General features: G+C 47.8%; 1 protein-coding gene across 4 annotated transcripts in view; it reads left to right on the top strand.

Moving 5' to 3' along the window:
• Igf2bp1 (insulin like growth factor 2 mRNA binding protein 1) overlaps positions 1-21377 on the top strand; it is a 55083-nt gene extending 33706 nt beyond the window's left edge. The window contains exons 5-15 of one of the 4 annotated variants that reach the window (XM_045159713.1): positions 4467-4530; positions 6283-6564; positions 7225-7359; positions 8861-8983; positions 9564-9699; positions 12281-12397; positions 12709-12828; positions 13506-13580; positions 14806-14937; positions 15259-15372; positions 19512-21377. In XM_045159713.1, the coding sequence (XP_045015648.1) occupies positions 4467-4530; positions 6283-6564; positions 7225-7359; positions 8861-8983; positions 9564-9699; positions 12281-12397; positions 12709-12828; positions 13506-13580; positions 14806-14937; positions 15259-15372; positions 19512-19604 (1391 nt within the window). In that variant the 3' untranslated portion in view covers positions 19605-21377. Of the gene's footprint in view, positions 1-4466; positions 4531-6282; positions 6565-7224; positions 7360-8860; positions 8984-9563; positions 9700-12274; positions 12398-12708; positions 12829-13505; positions 13581-14805; positions 14938-15258; positions 15373-19511 lie in introns of all 4 variants that reach the window. The other 3 variants (XM_004655536.2, XM_045159714.1, XM_004655535.2) reach the window with 3 other exon arrangements.
• Positions 21378-21756: the final 379 nt, after the last annotated feature.

The following is a 21756-nucleotide window of genomic DNA, read 5'->3' as shown; positions in this document are numbered from 1 at the left end:
CATGCACCACATTTCCCTTGGCTTGGGCTGCAATAACCAACTGGTCGTCTCCTTAAAAGCTCTGATTGGCAGCTACATGTGTTTTTGATTAATTGCAAAAACAGGATTTATTATAGTAGAGCTTGATGAGCAGACAAATCTCTGATGAGTGGGTCTGCAGTAGAAATAATGCAGAATTCTAAATCATATAAATTGCTATGACTTTAAGGTTTCTCATTTGGTTTTTCGAGGTAGGATCTCACTGGCCCAGGCTGACCTGGAATTCACTATGCAGTCTCAGGGTGGCTTCCATCCTCCTACCTCTGCCTCCCAAGTGCTGGAATTAAAGGCATGTGCCACTATGCCCAGCTCTGAGGTTTCTCTTTTATTAGAATTATAAATTCTTTTCAGAGGAAATGAGTTTAAATAAATGATGGAACGGTTTTGGTTGGACATAAGGTAGTTGTTAACTCTGTTTAAACTCGTACATAAATCACTACATGTTTGTTTATGTGGTGCTTTGATGCATGTGTGCATTGTGTCATGGTTAAGCCAGGGTAAGCTTACCTGTCTGTCTCCTCAGATACATTCAGAGTCCTCTCAGCTTGTTCATAGGCATCCAGCTGCACTGTAGCTCACCTGGCCCTCTCACTTTCTACCTAACTTACTGCTCTCAGCGATCCGGATCTCCTGGCCTCTGGTCACCTCCTCCTACCCTCAACTTTTTTTTTTTTTTCCCTCTTGAGGTAGGATCTCACTCTAGGCCAGACTGACCTGGAAGTCCCTATGTAGTCTCAGGGTAGCCTTGAACTCATAGCGATCCTCTTACCTCCCAAGTGCTGGATTAAAAAGTGTGCACCATCATGCCCGGCCTTACCCTCAACTTCTTAGATCACTCTTGCTCTTCATCTCTCCCCTTCACCCCCTCAGCTTTATTTATTAATTTTTTCCTCTTTTTTTTTGGGGGGGGGGTATTTTGAGGTACGACCTCCCTCTAGTCAAGCTGACCTGGAGTTACTATGCAGTTTCAGGGTGGCCTTGAACTCATGGCGATGCTCCTACCTCTGCCTCCCACGTGCTGAGATTAAAGGTGTGCGCTCCCAAGCCTGAAGAACTTGTGTAGTTGCAAGAGATTAATCTTTCCACTAAATGTAAAAACAATGGAATTGGCCCAGCTTTTTTTTTTTATTGAGACGGGAGAGGTTAGAATAATGGGGATGCCAGGGCCTCTTACCACTGCACACAGACACCCACACAACCGTGCCACCTTGTGTGTCTGGCTTTATGTAGGTACTAAGGAATTGAACCCATAATGGTAGGCTTGGCAAGCAAGCTTAACCACTATTTCATTTATTTATTTTGTTTTCTCCAGGTAGGGTCTCATTCTAGCCCAGGCTGACCTGGAGTTCATTATGTGGTCTCAGGTTGGCCTTGAACTCATGGCGATCATCCTACTTCTGCCTCCTGAGTGCAGGGATTAAAGGCATGTGCCACCATGTCCAGTCCTGTATACCTACTTTATTTTATTTTATTTATTTATTTGATAGAGAAAGAGGGGGGGAGAGAGAGAATGGGCGCGCCAGGGCCTCCAGCCACTGCAAACAAACTGTAGACATGTGTGCCCCCTTGTGCATCTGGCTAACATGGGGACTGGGGAATCGAACCTTGGTCCTTTGGCTTTGCAGGCAAATGCCTTAACCGCTAAGCCATCCCTCCAGCCCCCTATTTTATTGTTTGGTTTTTTCGAGGTAGGGTTTCACTCTAGCTCAGAGTGGCTTCGAACTCAAGGTGATCCTCCTACCTCTGCCTCTCTAGTGCTGGGATTAAAGGCATGTGCCACCATGCCCATCTGTATACTTATTTTAAATTGGCTTTGACCTCGACCTTTATCTTGATTAATTTTACATAACAGTTGTCATTAATACACTATTGAATTTGCTTATTATTTTTTTAAGATATAGTCTTAGGGCTGGAGAGATGGCTTAGCGGTTAAGCGCTTGCCTGTGAAGCCTAAGGACCCCGGTTCAAGGCTCGATTCTCCAGGACCCATGTTAGCCAGAAGCACAAGGGGGCACATGCATCTGGAGTTCGTTTGCAGTGGCTGGGTGCCCTGGCGTGCCCATTCTCTCTCTCTCTCTCTCTAACTGCCTCTTTCTCTCTCTGTCACTCTCTAATCAATAAATAAAAATAAACAACAACAACAAAAAAGATATAGTCCTAAACATTTTATCTATTCGAGGCAGAGAGGAAGGGAGAGAGAGAGGTGGGGGAATATGAATGAATGAGAATGGCCACGCCAGGGTCTCCAGCACTGCAAACGAACTCCAGACGCAGGCACCACTATGTGCATCTGGCTTACGTGGGACCTGGAAAATTGAACCTGGATCCTTAGGCTTCTCACCTTAACTGCTAAGCCCTGGCATGTCCATTCTCTCTCTTCAGCCCTTATTTATTATTATTATTATTATTTTGTTTTTGTTTGTTTGTTTTTTGAGGCAGGGTCTCACGCTAGCTCAGGCTGACTTGGAGTTCACTATATAATCTCAGGGTGGCCTCGAAGTCATGCTGATCCTCCTACCTCTGCCTCCCAAGTGCTGGGTTTAAAGGCATGAGCCACCACACCCGGCTTTTATTTTTGTTCCCCTGTACTTCATGTAGACTATGTGAAGGCAGAAGTTTTGTTGGGTTACTCCTGCATTTATAGTCACCAATTTATAAAAAATATTTTATTTATTTTTATTTGATAGAGAAAGGGGAAGAGAGAGAATGGGTGCACCAGGGCCTTCAGCCACTGCAGACAAACTCCAGACACGTGTGCCCTCTTGTGCATCTGGCTAATATGGGTTCTGGGGAATCTAATCTGGGTCCTTTGGCTTTGTAGGCAAACTCCTTAACCGCTAAGCCATCCCTCCCCTTATTTATTAATTTGAGAGACAATAGAGAGTGAGACTGGACATGCTAGGGCCTCTAACCACTGTAAACAAATACCAGACACATGTGCCACCTCTGACTTTACGGGTGTACCGGAGAGTTGAACGTGAGTCCTTTGGCTTTGCTGGCAATCACCTTGATTGCTAAGTCACCTCTCCAGCCCTGAAATTATTCTTACAGACCTGCCCTTGAAGTTTGGAAGAGTTAAAAGGGATTTGTACTGGCCCAAGTGTGGTGAGATTCTCAGGACACTGACGTAGGTACATTGGGTATTTGAGGTTAGCCGGGGCTCCTTCATAAACTCCTGTCTAAAAACCAAAGATTTAAGTGTGGCTTCGTGGTAGAGTGGTTGTGTAGCATTTGGTGGTCAAGATCAATCCCCAGCAATGTAAAACGAACTTCAAGCACTGTGGGACTTTTTTTATACCGGTGTCCCATGGCTGTGTGGTTCAGTGTGTCCATGTCTCCACTGCCAAGACGTTTGGAAGACCCAAGGCGAGAGGTTCTCATGGAAAAGATGCGAGCCAACTTTTGTTTTCTTTCGTCTACCTCCCCAAACACCCACACAGGTCAGCCATGACATAAGGGCTCCTACACTTATAGTTCAGCTTCTGCAGTGGATTTGGAGCAGGCCAGGTCTCCTCAGCCATGCATATACTTTACAGGTCATCTCTCTTGGGATGTTTGCCTCTGTAAATTGCTAGTCACACCCAGTGGGTGTTGAGTTTTAGCTAGTTTAAAGGTTCCAAGGGAGCTGGGAGGCACGCCTTTAATCCCAGCACTTGGGAGGCAGAGGTAGGAGGATCACCGTGAGTTTGTGACCCTGAGACAACATTGTGAATTCCAGGTCAGCCTGGACTAGAGTGAAACCCTACCTTGGGTGGGGGGCTTCCAAGCATAACTTTGCCTCCCAGGTGAGAGAGAGGGAGGGTGTGTGTTTGGGGGGGGGTGATTCTAAAATGCCGATCACACCCTTTATATACCTACTTTTGGGGACAGCTGAGTGAGGAAAGCTGAAAAGATTGAGTTGACTTGAATATTTTTTAAATTTATTTTTTTGTGTGTATGTGTGTGGTTTTAGTTTTTTTTTTTTTTTTTTTTTTTTTGCAAGTAGGGTCTTGCTCTAGCCCAGGCTGACCTGGAATTCATTATAGTAGTCTCAGGGTGGCCTCAAACTCACGGCAATCCTCCTTCCTCTGCCTCCCCAGTGCTGGGACTAAAGGTGTATGCCACCATGCTTGGCTTGAAGTTTTTATTATTACTATTATTTTTAAAGCCAGGTCTCACTCTGTGGTCCCAGGCTGGCCTTGAACTCTTGGTGGTGCTCCTACCTCAGCTTCCTGAGTGCTAGAAGTACCCGTGTGTACCACCATGCCCTACTGATTGGAATTTTCTGGTAGCTCTGGTGAAAAAGGATCTCTCTCTCTCTCTCTCTCTCTCTCTCTCTCTCTCTCTCTCTCGTCTGTTGTATGCTCCTCTTGACCACCAAATGCATGAAGCTTGGGTTGAGAGGGTGTCATCCGCAGGAGTTTTAACTCTGGTCTTTGTCTCTGCAGTGAACACCGAGAGTGAGACGGCTGTGGTGAACGTCACCTATTCCAACCGGGAGCAGACCAGACAGTGAGTGTCCCAGCAGTGTCGCTAGGGGGAGGAGGTCTACATAGGTGTGAAGCGGGGTCCTTCTGCTTGGATGGGATGTCGGGGGTATGGGAAGGGCCAAACAGGCTGACCTCCCAGCTGGGTTCTAATAATGGATCCAGCCAACCTGACGCCCACCAGAGGTGTTTACAGGGTGCATGTCTGTTTTTTGTGTCACTCATCCATGTTTCATTTATGTCGAGGTTCAGAATTCTCCAGATTTGACAGCCAAAATAAAGTGAAGGGAGGAACTCAGCTCTCCCAGGGAACATGGGACTTGGGAGGAAAGGCTGTTTCTGATAGGTCCAGGAGCGGCAGGTCCTTTCCTATGTTGATGGCGCCATCTAGTGATTATGGGAAGGAACTGTCGGGCTCAGGTTTCTGCCCCTAAAATAAGTGTTTTCAGCTGGGCCTCCAACATGTTAGATAGCTGAGAGTAGCCTTGTACTTTTTTTTTTTTTTTGGTCACAATTTTTTTTTTTATTGACAACTTCCATAATTATAAACAATATCCCATGGTAATTCCCTTCCTCTCTCCTACTTGCCCCTTTGAAGCTCCACTCTCCATCATATCCCCTCCCCCTCTCAGTCTTTTCTTTTGATATCATGATCTTTTCTTATTATGATGGTCTTGTGTAGGTAGTGTCATCGCCTTGAACTCTTGATTTCTCCTATTTCTGCCTCCTGAGCACACTGTGCCTGACTCTAAAGTTTAAATGTGATAAAGGACCAGACGTCATAGTGCATAGATGGTCATGCTTTTTAAGGTCCTTTGTGGTCCCTGCAACCATATTTTCTACCACTTTAGCTTTTTGCTTGAGTAACCATACATTTTACCCACTGGTAGACAGACCAGATTTATTTATTTATTTATTTATTTTGGTTTTTCGAGGTAGGGTCTTTCTCTAGCACAGGCTGACCTGGAATTCACTCTGTATTTTCAGGGTGGCCTCAAACTGACAGTGATCCCCCTACCTCTGCCTCCCGTGTGCTGGAATTAAAGGCATGCACCACCTAGCTCAGACTAAATGTTTATTTCTTTTTAATATTTTATATTTATTTATTTATTTATTTATTTATTTATTTGACAGAGAAAGAGGGAGAGAGAGAATGGGTGTGCCAGGGCCTCCAGCCACTGCAGACAAACTCCAGACCTGTGCGCCCTCTTGTGCGTCTGGCTAACGTGGGTCCTGGGGAATCGAACCTGGGTCCTTTAGCTTTGTGCGCAAATGTCTTAACTGCTAAGCCGTCCATCTCTCCAGCCCTAGGTGTTTTTTATATGGGCCATTTATAGCCCCATTTCACCCTGTTACAGGCTTTTGCTACCTTTTGCTTTTGATGTTACAATTATTATTATTACTTATTTATTTTGCTTTATCATTCTCCAATGGTCTAAACAAAAGGTTCTTGTAAACAAATAAACCCCAACCGCCGGGTGTGGTGGCACATACCTTTAATCCCAGCACTTGGGAGGCAGAGGTAGGAGGATTGCTATGAGTTCGAGGCCACCCTGAGACTCCATAGTGAGTTCCAGGTCAGCCTGGGTTAGAGTAAGACCCTACCTTGATAAACAAAAAACAAAAAAAAGTTGTGCAACAAATAAATCCTAACTAATGTTAAGAAGGAGTGGGTGTTGACATCCCCATCCTCAGTGTTTTCCCAGCTGTGTAAGTTGGGAGCCTGGTGTGAGTGGCATGGGTTGGAGTGACCAGTGGACTTCTCTTCTGTCCCCAGAGCCATTATGAAGCTGAATGGCCACCAGCTGGAGAACCATGCCCTGAAGGTCTCCTACATACCGGATGAGCAGATGGCACAGGGTCCTGAGAATGGCCGTCGAGGGGGCTTTGGATCTCGGGGCCAGCCCCGACAGGGCTCACCTGTGGCATCAGGGGCCCCAGCCAAGCAGCAGCAAGTGGACATCCCCCTCCGACTCTTGGTGCCCACCCAGTATGTGGGTGCCATCATTGGCAAAGAGGGAGCCACTATTCGCAACATCACAAAACAGACCCAATCTAAGTGAGTTTTGGCTGCTAGGAAAGGGAGGCTCCTGAAAGCACCCTGGGGCATTAGCACTTTTCTGGAAAACTGGCCCGGGACGTTGAGGTTCACTGCTTCCAGAAGGGGTGGGCATTTGGGGTAGAAGAGTGGGTTGCCACCAGTGGGGGCAGCAGCTGGGCCTCGCACTGTCAGCAGGAAGGGAGAGAGCCCTTGAGCAAGCCCTGTCCATCTGCGTCAGCCACTTCCCGGTGCTCTATGATTCCGCCACTCACGTTACAGCCTGGCCACGGCGGTATGAGTATGTCCGGTACCACTGCCCTTTTTTCCACTTTTATACTTGATCAAGGTGTGTGGGAAATAACATTCCACACTGTGTTCTTATTCATAATAAATCCCTTTCTTATTACAGTCTTCCTATTAGTGCTTGATGTGGGACATACAGAATTCAAGGGAAAGGCAGTGGCAGAGTCACGCATGGCCTGGGGGGTCCCCACCCTCCTCACAAGTCACCCACTGGCACCCTGGCCATGGGTCCCTGGCCTTTCTTTGCAATTCCCAGTTCTGCCCTTGACAAGGATCATTCCGGGAACGGATTCTGTGCCTTTGATTGACGAGACGCTGAGGAGCTCCACTGGCATTACTGGGGACGGCTAACCGTCTGTGTCCTTTGGTCCTCAGGATAGATGTGCATAGGAAGGAGAATGCCGGAGCTGCCGAAAAAGCCATCAGTGTCCATTCGACCCCCGAGGGCTGTTCCTCCGCCTGTAAGATGATCCTGGAGATTATGCATAAGGAGGCAAGGGACACGAAAACGTAAGACTCCCTGTGGGCTGCCAGAGACTGCCACTTCTTTCCAGCCTTTATCTTGTCCCCATTTGCTTTTGCATCATTGGACTTCATACATGTCAGGCATGTACTCCACCAGTGAATGAGCCATACCTGTCTTCAGCCTCCACCCATTCTTTCTAATAGCAATACAGAGATGAGGAGGCATGGTAAAATGTTGCACGAGTGGTAGAGACTGAAAGCTGAAATCCTTCTCTCGTAAACACCTTTTTATAAATTCTGTGCACTCACATCATTTATGTGCATGTATACAAATAAGTATGAATGCACATGTGTTAGCACTGTTTTATCATACGTAACATAATACATGTTGATGTATTTACCTTCTAATCACCTATTCCTTATGATATATTGCAATGAAAAGTGTTTGTTAAAAAAGACCCAAGCCCTCAGGGCTATCTTGGGACCCACAAATAAATGTGACCCTTCCCACAGTAGCTTCAATTCTTGATATTCAAAGTTTCATAGTTTTTAAGTTGAAGGTGATATGATTCAACAGGAAGAATATGTTTTTAACTTCTGACAAATTCTGTCCAGTGTTTTAGAAATGTAGAAAAAAGATGGGGTAAACACGTGGTGGAATTAATGACAAAAGACTTAAAAATCATTTGTGAAATAAACATTTTCATGGTATAAAAAAAAAAAAAAAAAAAAAGACCCAAGCGCCGGGTGTGGTGGCGCATGAGTTTGAAGTCACCCTGAGACTACAGAGTGAATTTCAGGTCAGCCTGAACTAGAGTGAGACCCGACCTCGAAAAACAAAACAACAACAAAAAAGACCCAAGCAATAAGAAATAAACAAGTAATCTGCTTGCACATTTCTCTTATAGCTGTCATTTGGGGTTAGGAGTAGGACAGCGGTTATGTAGCCTAAGGTACAGTTAAGTGTGACCTTCAATTGAAATTGGAGATCTGCATTACTGTGCCAGGCTTCAATCTACTTTTTTTTGGTAGTGGTGGGGGGGTTTGAGGTAGGGTCTCGCTCTAGCTCAGGCTGACCTGGAATTCACTATGTAGTCTCAGGGTGACTTTGAACTCTCGGCGATCCTCCTGTCTCTGCCTCCCAAGTGCTGAGATTAAAGGCGTGTGCCATCACGCCCAGCTCTACTTACTATTTTTGTTAGTTTTTTTGTTTTTCAAGGTAGGGTTTCATGCTAGCCCAGAGACTACATAGTGAATTCTAGGTCAGTTCCCTATCCCTCCCCCCAAAAAAAGCATGCACCACAATTTTCAAGCACATGATTTTATGAGTTTTGAGATAAAGTCATAGCCCCAAAGTTTCCCTGTGCCCTTGGCAACCCACCCTCACCTCCTGTGTCTATTTATAAACAACCACTGATCTGCTGATGGATAAGCTGACACCTTTGACCTGTAATTGGCCCTGCATTTGTAGTGGGTGACCTGATGGTGTGGTCTCTGTTGCCACCATTGAAGGAGCTCTTGTCCCCCCCACCCACTTCTTCCCTAGGGCTGATGAGGTTCCCCTGAAGATCCTGGCCCATAACAACTTTGTGGGGCGTCTCATTGGCAAAGAAGGGCGGAACCTGAAGAAGGTGGAGCAGGACACAGAGACAAAAATCACCATCTCCTCGTAAGGAGCTCTGCAGCCCCTTTCTCCCTGGGTGGAGGGTGCAAGGGCTGCGACGGCAGGGTTTCATCAGCGAGCCTGAGCACCCACCCCTCGAATTGGGTGCTGCTTCTGCTTGCATAAACTAATCAAAGAAAGGGATAAGCGTTTTCTTAGCTGGTATTCTTCTATCCCTGCGACCTCTGTCTGTGTTCTCTTCTGCCACAGCTAGCTCTCTCCCTCTGCTTCTTCAGGAGAGCTTGCAGCTAGGGGCTGGCCTTCAGAGCATAGCTGCCGACCTGAGAAGGGCATGGGCCGAGTCGTCTGTAGGCATCGTAACTTCCCCATTTCCTGAGGCCAGCCTGCAGAAAGCACAGGCGACAATGGCCTCTAGCCATCTTTGCAGATAGGGCAACCACCACCTTCCTGATGGCTGGCTTCATACCACCTCGGATTTTACTTGGGCATTCTCATCTCCTTCTTGCCTGGGTCACCACAGTGGAGAGGACCCCAAAGACTGGAGAGATGGAGACTTTAATTTTTCAGAGGCTAGTGTTCAGAGCCAGTGGGCCTGTGCCTTGACATTCCTCTTCCCTCCTGCCAGACTTCAGGATCTCACCCTCTATAACCCCGAGAGGACCATCACAGTGAAGGGAGCCATCGAAAACTGCTGCAGGGCTGAGCAGGAGATCATGAAGAAAGTTCGAGAGGCCTATGAGAACGATGTGGCTGCCATGAGCGTGAGTGTGATGCAGCGGTCCCTCTGGGTTCCTGTTCTCCCTCTGTACAGAGCTGCGCGTGGAACCTCGGCCAGCACATGCTAGGCGAGCAGCGTGCTGGTGCGCCGTCCAGCCCAGCCCCTGTGCGGGAGCCCGAGCACTCATTTTTTGAAGTAGGGTTTTGCTCTAGCCCAGGCTGACCTGGAATTCACTGTACAGTCTCAGGGTAGCCGCGACTGAACGGTGATCCTCCTACCTCTGCCTCCCAAGTGCTGGTGATTAAAGGCATGTGCCACCACGCCCACCTCCCAAGCATTTTTATCTATTTATTTGAGATACAAAGGTGGAGAAAGGGATTATTGGTTAAGGTGTTTTGCCTGTGAAGTCAAAGGGCCTAGGCTTGATTCCCCAGGATCCATGTAAGCCAGATGCACAAGGGGCACATGTCTCTGGAGTTCATTTGTAGTGGCTAGAGGCTCTGACACACCTATTCTCTCTGTCTGTTTCTCTTCTCTCGCTCTCTGTCTCTGTCTCTCTGCTTTCAAATATTTTTTTTTTTAATTATAAAAAGAACGAGACAGAATGAGTGAATATGGAGGTGCCAGGGCCTCCTGCCACTACAAATTCCAAATGCATATGCCACTTTGTGCATCTCACTCCATGAGGGCAACAGGGAATCAAACCTGGCCCGTCAAACTCTGCAAGCAGGCACCTTTAACCGCTGAGCCATCTCTCCAGCCCTCATTAAGAGGAAGACAGAAGCTTTCTGACTGAGTGCGGGTGGATGCACCACGGTCTCGGTACACTCCCAACGCATACACCACTGTGTGCATCTGCCTTTACCAGGCAATTGACGCTGCGCAGTCAGGCTTTGCAACAAGTGACTTTAACCACTGAGCAATCTTTCCAGTTGTAGGTGTACTCTTCTTGTTACTGGGACAAAAGCAACTTAAGGAAGTTATGGTTTATTTCAGGTCACAATTTGAGGGTGCAGTCCTCACGGTAGGGAAGCATGGTGGGTGGAGCATGAGGCAGCTGGTCACATGGTCACATGTACATGGGGGCGGGCACTAGTGCTCACTCTAGTCCCACACTGGCCTCACAGTGACCCCGTGTGTTAGGATTAAAGGTGTGTATCACCACTCCCCATCTGATTTCTCCTTTTTATTCAGTTTGGGACCCCAGTTAGGATTTGTCTTTCCTCTTCAATTAACTCCATGAAGAAACACCCTCACTGACATGCCCACCATGCACTCCGTGGTTTCCATGGTTACTCTAAATCCCATCAAGTTGACAGTCAAGATTAACTATCACATGAGTCAAGCACTCTGCAACTGAATTACAGCCTCAGCACCAGAAATGTGCACTTAACCTTGTAGTTAATCAGCAGGACCCTGCATCTGGTAGCTGTGGGTTTTGTGGATTCCTGTCGTTGATATCTAATCTGGGACCAGAAATTCACTATGTAGTCTCAGGGTGTTCTTGAACTTATGGTGTCCCTCCTGCCTCTGCCTCCCGAGTGCTGGGATTAAAGGCATATGCCACCACGCCTGGCTGATTGTCCTTTTTTTGTAAAGAATGTCCAGAATATTTGTAACTGTGCACTTGAGTAGAAAGATGCTTCACAATTTCATCTGGTGTTCTTGTTACTCTCTGGGATAGGGTCTCAATATATAGCCCAAGGGAGGCTGGAGGTATGAGTTAGCTAAGGCACTTAGAAGCCTTGGGACCCAGGTTCAACTCTCCAGAACCCACATAAGCCAGGTGCACATGGTGGTATATGCATCTGGAGTTCATGTGCAGTGGCTCAAGTCCTTGACGTGCCCAAATGCCCATTCTCTCTCTCTCCCCTCCCTCCCTCCCTCCCTCCCTCCCTCCCTCCCTCCCTCCCTCCCTCCCTCCCTCTCCCTCTCTCTCTCTCTCTCTCTCTCTCTCTCTCTCTCATATATCTCCCAAGGGACCTGCTCTAACCTGCCTCCTCTTCCAAAGTGCAGGATTATAGGTTTGTAGGCTTGTGCCACTGTTCCCAGTTCATCTGATATGTTTGCTTGTTTGTCTTTCAAGGCAGGGTCTTACTGTAGCCCAGGCTGGCCCGAATTCACTATGTAGTCTCAGGGTGGCCTCAAACTCAGAGCTATCCTACCTGAGCCTCCAGCCACAGCAGACGGGCTTCAGATGCATGCACTGCCTTGTGCATCTGGCTTTATGTGGGAGCTGGGGGATTGCACTCGGGCTATTCAGCCCTGCAGGCAACCTCCTTAACCGCTGAGCCATCTCTTTAGCCCTCATCTGCCTTTTAAAGGCATGGAAGGTGGAGTATGTGACAGGTAGCTTTAGATCCCCCAGGCACAAAGGGCACTCTTCTCCTGGCTTCCCATAGGAGAATGTCATATTGCCAGGGAGGAATGGCGGGCGCCTTTCCTGATTGGAGGTGCCAGGTTAGTCCAGTGAGAACAATTCCACACTCCAAGGAAAGCCACAGTGTCAGGAAGGTTTTGTGGAGAAGGGTTCTTGTCCTCCTAGTTCATCTGCAGCTACACACCAGGCGCCCAGTAGACCTGTCAGTGAGCTGACAGCTCCTCCCCTTCTCTCCCAGCTGCAGTCTCACCTGATTCCTGGCCTCAACCTGGCTGCTGTGGGTCTCTTCCCAGCCTCACCCAGTGCTGTCCCACCACCGCCCAGCAGCGTTACTGGGGCTGCTCCTTACAGCTCCTTTATGGTAGGTGGAAGTTCTGGTCAAAGAAGGGGGAACCCTGAGACTAGGAGCTGCCTCCCTTAAATGAACTGCCCAGCGAAAGTTGTTGGGGGATAGATCTCAGGGGATCCCTTCCCCCTCCCAGCTCTGACTCCCGGATGTCCGTCTGGAGTCCAGGCGGCGGCGGCACTTTTCCCTCTCTCGTGCCTTTGCCCGGCCTCTTCCCTTAGTGGGGCTTAGACAGGGCTAGTGAGCTCATGGCATCTCTCTGTAGGCCAGGGTGGCGGGGCTCCTGGGACTCACCCCAAACTCATAAGGAGGCTCTGTCCCCGCAGCAGGCTCCCGAGCAGGAGGTGGTACAGGTGTTCATCCCCGCCCAGGCTGTGGGCGCCATCATCGGCAAGAAGGGGCAGCACATCAAGCAGCTGTCGCGGTTCGCCAGCGCCTCCATCAAGGTGAGTTTCAAGCGGCCCGCTTCCTCCATCCCTTCCGAGAGTTCTTCCCCTGAAGTCAGGAGCCCTTCACACATGGGGCCGGGAGCCTTCTGGCTTTTGGTTTGCTTGAGTCAGGTTTCTAGGCTGGACAGGAAGCAAGACTGGCAGTGCTGTCCCGAACCCCTTCGAGACTGGAAGTGAGGAGGGTCAGGGAAGCCCTCCTGAGAACACATCACTGAGGCAGATCTGTGTGTGTGTGTGGGGGGGTGATGTCAGAGGACGAGCATCTCGGGGACATCATCCACCTCCTTTTGAGACAGGGTCTCATTGGCATGGAGCTCACCGTTTAGGCCAGACTAGCTGGCCAGTAAACTCCAGGGATCCTTGTTTCTCCAACCATCTTCCCAGCACTGAGGTTACCTGGCATTTTATGAAAGAACTAGGGATCGAACTCATGTTTGCAAGGCAAGCACTTTTGACATTCAGCTGGCCTCGTTCCCGGCCCTGAAGAAGTCCTTCTACCCACCATCGGGAGCCCACATTTCATCATGGTGGGCAGGAACTTAGGGTTCCTAGTCCTTCCCTCTCCAGTCCTCAGAATGGGCAGTAGGTAGGATCCTGGCAAGGAACTGGATGGGATGGAGAAGGCAGGGTCTTCCCCTTGAGGGTCCATTTGTGATCAGCTATTTGCTTTGTAGATTGCTCCACCCGAAACACCTGACTCCAAAGTTCGAATGGTTATCATCACCGGACCCCCAGAGGCCCAATTCAAGGTTTGATCTCTATTGCTTTTCCAAGCTTTTCTAAGTGCAAGAGAAAGGCTGGGACAGTTTTTGTTAGCTGTTAAATTCTTGTACAATCTTTAAGCCTTTCTGCAAGATTCTCAGCTGCAAAACTGCTCAGAGTGCCGTCACACCTAATGTCTATTCATTTCCACTTGCCTCTTCACTTCCTGAAGGTCCGCAGGAAAACAGGAATGAAGGGATCTGACATTATGCATTGCATGCCAACTCCCCTTCTCTCATTTACATCCCTATTGGAGTCTTAGGTTTCAGAACAGACAATTCTTATCAGGTAGACAGTTGACAAGACCCGGTTGGCTTTCTTTTTTTTTTTTTTTTAATTTATTTATTTATTTTTATTTGAGAGCGACAGACACAGAGAGAAAGACAGATAGAGGGAGAGAGAGAGAGAGAGAGAGAGAGAATGGGCGCGCCAGGGCTTCCAGCCTCTGCAAACGAACTCCAGACGCGTGCGCCCCCTTGTGCATCTGGCTAACGTGGGACCTGGGGAACCGAGCCTCGAACCGGGGTCCTTAGGCTTCACAGGCAAGCGCTTAACCGCTAAGCCTTCTCTCCAGCCCCCGGTTGGCTTTCTAAGCTAGAGCCTGGAGAGTATCCAGCAGGGCCACGCTCTGCATGACTTTCATGGTCTTGAGATAGATGTTGACTAGTGCCACATCCAAACAAATGTATTGGTGTTTAGCTTAGGGATTACATTACTTGGGACGTATTTATTCAGTTTTGTTTATTAGAGACAAATAGAAAGAGAAATAATGGACTTGTCAAGGCCTGTCGCTGGTGCAGACTCCAGGCATGTGCATCCAGCTTATGTAGGTACTAAAAAATTGAGCCTGGGTCCTTAGGCTTGCAGGCAAGTGTCATAACCACTCAGCCACCTCTCCAGCCCTCAGTTGCTTTCTTTTGTCTTGGGGTAGGTTGAGGGTCTCACTATGTAGACCAGACCAGACTGGCTTCAAACATGGTGATCCTCCTACCACTGTCTCCCTAGTACTGTGATACTCAGTTACTTACAATGCATAGTCACTTCTCTAGGTAGAAGACAAATCAGCAGGGGGCCACGGGCAGGTCGCCCACTAGGGCCTTGTGACCTTTGTGCTCGAATCTGCGGACTCGAGTGGGCCCGGGCACTGCACCAGGGCTCACCCTTCCCTCTGGCCACGTGTACGGAGCACTACTAACGACTTCCTCTTCCCAGGCTCAGGGAAGGATCTATGGCAAACTCAAAGAGGAGAATTTCTTTGGTCCCAAGGAAGAAGTAAAGCTGGAGACCCACATACGGGTGCCAGCCTCAGCGGCTGGCCGGGTCATCGGCAAAGGTGGCAAAACGGTGAGCCCCGATCTTACTTAAGTGCTTCACGCGTTAGTCTGCACACATGGCAGCTCTGCCCTGCCCTCCACTCCCCTGCTCTGGTTAAGCACACGACTCCTCCTCCATCCACTGACTTCATTCCACTCTCTGAGCTCAGAATCTGATCCTTCACAGTCTCTCACCTCCCATCCAGCTGTGCTCTTTCTGTGGCTCTGAGACTTGAATCCAGAACCCCTCACTTCACATATGCTAGATAAAGCACCCTATCGCTGAGTTGCCCCCAAGTCCTCACCTACACTTTTTTCATCGTACTCTGAACTCCTCTCTGGCCACCCTTAGGTGAATGAGTTGCAGAATTTGACAGCAGCTGAAGTGGTTGTGCCAAGGGACCAGACCCCAGATGAGAATGACCAAGTCATTGTTAAGATCATCGGGCATTTCTATGCCAGCCAGGTAAGTACCATGCTCCCTCATCTCAGGACAGCTTCAGGGGCCAGGAGCAGAGACTCAAAAACTCACAAGGTTGAGATGTATGCCTAGCATGGGTCCTGTGACGACCTCTTCACATCTGCCTGCCCTAGGCTATACCTGTCCCCTTATTCTGGTTCAGAAGAGGAGTGTGTGGAAAGTTTCTTCCTTTTCATACTCTGTAATAATTGTATCAGTTGTTATACATTATGCATTCGTAGTCTTGTTGGTTCTCCAGACCTTTGCTAAGCCCTTTTTGCACTAGATATGAAAGGAAGGTAGTATTTATTTAGCCGTGCTCGTAATAATAAGAGTAGTGACATCCTGGATTGTGTTGTCATGTGCTGTCCTTTCCCAGAATGACACTTCCTGCTTGGTTCCTCCTTCTACCCCCTTTTGTTGTTTTAACTATGTTCACAAGGCTGACTCAACTCAATGATCCCTCTGGCTCAGTGTCATAAGTGATGAAATTACAGGTATGTGCTGCATTATTAGACTTCTTGTCCCCTCCCTACCTGTCACAGGTTGTCCTGCAGTCTGGAAAGCAAGGACTGTCTCAGGTTCAAATCTCACTGAACAAGGCAAGGAAAAGGTGACTGACTTTACTGAAAGCCAGTCTGTGAGAACTGAACCAGGTTCTTGCAGTTCCCCAGCAGGTTGTGGCTCTTGGAGGCTGCTTGAGCTATTAGGGGCAGAACTGCGGCTTGAGTTTGAGCCCCATATGCCTTCTCTCCCACGTGACTGGTACCGATGACCTTCTGTGATCTCCCTTTGAGTAGCATCAGTGGGAGACACATGGATAATAGCTAAGATTAATGGGGGCTGATCCAACATTGTTTCACACATGTTAAATTCTGTTAACTTGCCCAATCTACACTACATCCTCATGTTGTAAATGAGGAAAATGAGGTTTGTAAGAGAAAATACATGTCCAAGGGTGTGCAGTGTCAGATTTGTTGAGCACAGGAACAATTTCTGTTGGTCAGAGAGAGCAATAAATAAAAAATTTTGTGCCGGGCGTAGTGGCGCACGCCTTTAATCCCAGCACTCGGGAGGCAGAGGTAGGAGGATCACCATGAGTTCAAGGCCACCCTGAGACTACATAGTTAATTCCAGGTCAGCCTGGACTAGAGTGAGACCTTGCCTCGAGAAACCAAAAAACAAAAACAAAAAAATTTTGTAAGGACCCCAGACTGGCCTCGAACTCATGGTTGATCCTGTTACGTTTAAGTTTTTATTATATTTATTTATTTATTTTATTTTTTATAATTAACAACTTCTATGATTGTAAACATTATCCCATGTTAATTCCCTCCCTCCCCCCATTTTCCCCTTTGAACCTCCACTCTGCCATCATATCCCCTCCCCCTCTGAATCAGTCTCTCTTTTATTTTGATATCATCATCATACTCCTGTTACGATAGTCTTGTGTAGGTAGTGTCAGGCACTGTGAAGTCATGGACATCCAGGCCATTTTGTGTCTGGAGGAACACTTTGTAAGGGGTCTCTTACCCTTCCTTTAGTTCTTACATTCTTTCTGCTACCTCTTCCACAGTGGACCCTGAGCCTAGGAAGGTGTGATAGAGATATTGCAATGCTGAGCACTCCTCTATCACTTCTTCTCAGCACTATGATTCATTTTGAGTTATCCCAAGGTTCTCTACCAAAAGTGAGAGTAGCATTAATATAAGGGTATGAACATTAAGAGAAGTAAGCACTTCTCTGGTCCAGGCTGACCTGGATTTAACTATGTAGTCTCAGGGTGGCCTCAAACTCTCGGTGATCCTCCTACCTCTGCCTCCCAGGTGCTGGGATTTTAGGCATGCACCACCATGCCCAGCTCCATTTTGCAGTTATTTCTATATAAAACTTTATTCATTCTGTGCATTTGGCTTATGTGGGACCTGGGGAATTGAACCGAGGTCCTCTGGCTTTGCGGGCAAGTGCCTTAACCGCAAAGTCAACTCTGCAGCCCACTTTCTTCTGTAAGAGACATTTAAAAATTTTTATTTTATTTTAGTTTTTATTTATTTATTTATTTATTTGAGAGCGACAGACACAGAGAGAAAGACAGATAGAGGGAGAGAGAGAGAATGGGCGCACCAGGGCTTCCAGCCTCTGCAAACGAACTCCAGACGCGTGCGCCCCCTTGTGCATCTGGCTAACGTGGGACCTGGGGAACTGAGCCTCGAACCGGGGTCCTTAGGCTTCATAGGCAAGCGCTTAACCGCTAAGCCATCTCTTCAGCCCTTAAAATTTTTATTTATTTGAGAGTAAGTATGAGTACACCAGGCTCAGGCTACTGTAAACAAATGTCACATACAAGCCTATTAAGAACTTACTTTGTATGGATACATCATGGGTTGGTACCCTCTTTTCCCTCATCCTGCCCCCATTCTGCTGGGGACTCTCCTGAGGTATTGCAGTATTCCCCATGGTGCTGGGGTTTATACATTATGGGAACAGCAGTCAGTTGTTGTAAAGATGTCTCTGGATATGATGTCTCGACCTGTGGCTCATACAGTCTTTACACCCCTTCCAAGAAACTTTTGTTTTTTCAAGGTAGGGTCTCCCTCTAGCCTAGGCTGACCTGGAATTCATTATGTAGTCTTAGGCTGCGCACACTCACAGCAGTCCTCCTATGTCTGACTCTTAAGTGCTGGGTTTAAAGGCATGTGCCACCATGAGGCTCCAAGAGCCGTTTTGTTTTGTTTTGTTTTTCCAGGTAGGGTCTCACTCTAGCACAGGATAACTTAGAATTATGTAATTTCAGAGTGGCTTCAAACACATGGCAATTCTCATACCTCTACCTCCTGAGTGCTGGTATTGAAGGTGTGTGCCATCACACCTGGCTTTTTTTTCCCCCCTCCCTTAGGTAGGGTCTTGCTCTAGCCTGGGCTGATCTGAAATCTGCTATATAGTCTTGGTTGGCCTTGAACTTAACAGTGGTCCTGCTACCTCTACCTCCCGAGTGCTGGGATCAAAGGGGTGCGCCACCACATCTGGCAATAAACTTTTTTAAAATGAGTCCTGTTTACTTATGAGAGAGAGAGGGGGAGAATGGGCATGCCAGGGTCCGTAGCCACTGCAAAGCAACTCCATACCCACGTGCTACCTTGTGCAGCCGCCTTTATGTAGGTTCTGGGGAGTTGAATCTGAGTCCTTTGGCTTTGCACGCCAGAGCCACTATTCCATCTCTCCAGCCCCAAGAAACTTTTTTTTTTAAACTTGTTTGTTTTTTTTCTTAAATATTTTATATATTTTTTAAAATTATTTATTTATTTATTTGAGAGTGACAGACACAAAGACAGATAGAGGGAGAAAGAGAGAATGGGCGCGCCAGGGCTTCCAGCCTCTGCAAACGAACTCCAGACGCGTGCGCCCCCTTGTGCATCTGGCTAACGTGGGACCTGGGGAATCGAGCCTTGAACTGGGGTCCTTAGGCTTCACAGGCAAGCACTTAACTGCTAAGCCATCTCTCCAGCCCTATTTTATATTTTTTAATTTATTTATTTGAAAGAGAGAGAGAGAATTGGCCCACCAAGGCCTCTAGCCAGCCTGCAAATGAGCTCCAGTTGTGTGCGCCCCCTTGTGCATCTGGCTAACGTGGGTCCTGGGGAATCAAACCTGGGTCCTTTGGCTTTGCAGGCAAACACCTTAACCATTACGCCTTCCCTCCAGCCCTGTTTTGTTTTGTTTTGTTTTTTTAGAGGTAGGGTCTCATTCTAGCCGTGGCTGACCTGGACTGTACTACATAGTCTCAGGGTGGTCTTGAACTCATGGCAGTCCTCCTACCTCTGCCTCCCACTTGCTGGGATTAAAGGCGTGCGCCACCACACCTGACCCAAGAAACTTTTTCAAGAAGGAAATTCAAGGAAACATACTCTTTGATGGTTTATCCATTTCACTGGAGAGCTGATTATTATGTGATACATTCGAGGTTTTAAGTCCTGATGAACAGGCTCATGCACCAGGTTCTCCTCCCTGGCTTCACAACACCCTCTCCCCCCCCCCCCCATGTACCTTCTTCTACCCTGAGTTCCCTTGGACGCTTTTATGGGTCGTTGGCATGTTCACCCTCATGCTCGCTGCTCACCTCCACCCTTTACCTGTTCTTGCTGCAGATGGCTCAGCGGAAGATCAGAGACATCCTGGCTCAGGTTAAGCAGCAGCATCAGAAGGGACAGAGCAGCCAGGCCCAGGCACGGAGGAAGTGAACAGCCCCTTTTCATCCCATTGCCTCCAGGACAGCAGGCCGAACTGGAGAGTGCCCGCACTCCTGCTGGCAGCCCTGAGAATGAGTGGGAATCGGGGGCCCCCGGGCCTGGCTGGAGATCAGGTTTGCCCACTGTCTTGAGAAAGATGTTCCAGTGAGGAATCCTGATCTCTCACCCTTAAGCACCACAGCTTACCCCTTGGAATGTCACCATTGCAATTCTAACTCAGGCCACTTTTAAACGTGGATTAAGGAAGTGCTTCAGCATCCCCCCCCCCCAAAAAAAAAAAAAGTTGGATTAGAACCCAGTGGGAGGAGAAATAAAATTTCCTTCGGGTTTTTAAAAACCTCAAAGGATGGTTTGTTTCTTGGCCCTAAAATCTCTCCAACCTTTTTCCTTCTTGGCTAATTGATTAAAATTCCTCCATTCTCAATGCCCTGACATGCCACCTCTTCCTATATTCATTTTCACTATTTTATCTGTGTTAACTATGGGGCAGGGAGGGAGGAAATTAGCTCATTGCTTTGCTACAATATTGACTCTATGGAGTTCTATCCTAATCTATAGTTAGACTCCACTCCTTCCTTAAGCAGCCCCATTATGAATAGCAAGATTTAAAAAGAGGAAGAAAGACAATGATTAAAATATACACTAATCCACGTTTAAAAGGAGTGCCTTTGGGCTGAGGATAGAGCTCAGTGGTTCTGCCTGGTATGTGTGAGGCCCTGGGTTCCATCCTCAGTGTCACAAAACAAAAATAAAGAATGCCCTTGTGGGTGACATTCCAGACTGCCATCTGGGAAAATTGGCATAAAGGACATTTCTTCCTTGCTGGGGCTTCTCCACCAAGACTCCCCTCTGTCATGTTTATGTCCCTCTAACCCCATGGGACCCATATCGTGTCCACGTGCACATAGGTGGTGCCACGTGCTAAGCAGGGCAGGGGCTGACTGCTGTCCCTGATTCCTGCCATTCTCAGGCAAATTTTATATTTTTTTTAAAGTCTATTTTAATGATTGGATATGAGCACTGGGAAGGGGACATAAAGTCCTCTTGATAAAGGCTCAGTTCCGTGGAGGACGTGAGTGGCCCAAAGGTGCCCCCGTCTCTGCCCGTGTGCTCTCAGAAGGGCTGGTCCCCAGGGGCAGGGGTTGTGATGTATTCCCACCACGGCACTGTTTCCTTGGTGGTGGTGGGACCTGGAACCCAACCCTAAGCTTCTGAGAAAGTTCAACTCCATCATCTGGCAAACTCAGTAACTTGGAGCGTGTTTGCTTGTTTTTACTCTAGAGGAGTGTTTAACTGATGGCTCCTACCTCCATGAATTGTCACAATGAAAGGTGTGCCTAAAAACAAAATTCAGATTTATCAGCAGCATTGTGCACAGATGGGTGTGAATATGCTTAATTTATTAATTTCCCAGGTCCAGTAAGATCCCATTGGAAGTATAGCCCTTGTGGAGCACGGCAGCCATCAGTTAAATGGAGGGTGCGCCTCCCCTCCCCATACTGTACTGATTTGTTAATGCATATTAGCCAGGTGATGCACTTTAGCTACCCTGGACAATACTATCAAGTGTGCTGGGAAGGGAGGAAGGCCTCTGTGCATGTGGAAAAGCCCAAGCATGGAGTTCCTCTCCCCGACATTGCAACAACAACAACAGTGACTACAAACGACCGTGATGTGGGCAGAGTCAGGCAGTGCTGTGCGCGAAGTAAACTACCTCAAGGTATGAAGTTACCTCAACAGTTATTTTCCTTTTGTTCCCCATACCCGTTTTTGTTTTCCTTTTTTTTTTTCTTTGCGGCTTGCTGATATTTTATATAAAAAAAAAAGAAAAGCAAAAGAGAAGCTGATAGTCTTGAATATTTTATTTTTTTAATGAAAAGAAAAAATGAGAAAGTTATGTTTCATAATTTCTTACAACTTGAGCCAGTAACCCTTTAGGAACTCCCCGTGGAGAACAGACCCTGTGGGAAAGGCAAGGGCAGCAGGGGGCTGGGCCCTGGGGAGGAGACTGTGGTGGCAAAGGAATGCCCAGGCATAGAGTACCCCAAGGGGCACAGCCCATAACTTTGCCAGGTTTTGACCTAAGACCTTGCAGCTCCTTTAGAGTATCCTGCCTGGCAGACAGAGCCTGGACCCTGGGGGC

The sequence above is a fragment of the Jaculus jaculus genome, chromosome 9 (assembly GCF_020740685.1).
Source record: "Jaculus jaculus isolate mJacJac1 chromosome 9, mJacJac1.mat.Y.cur, whole genome shotgun sequence".
NCBI classification, from domain to species: Eukaryota; Metazoa; Chordata; class Mammalia; order Rodentia; family Dipodidae; genus Jaculus; species Jaculus jaculus.
This window is presented reverse-complemented; position numbering and strand designations above follow the sequence as displayed.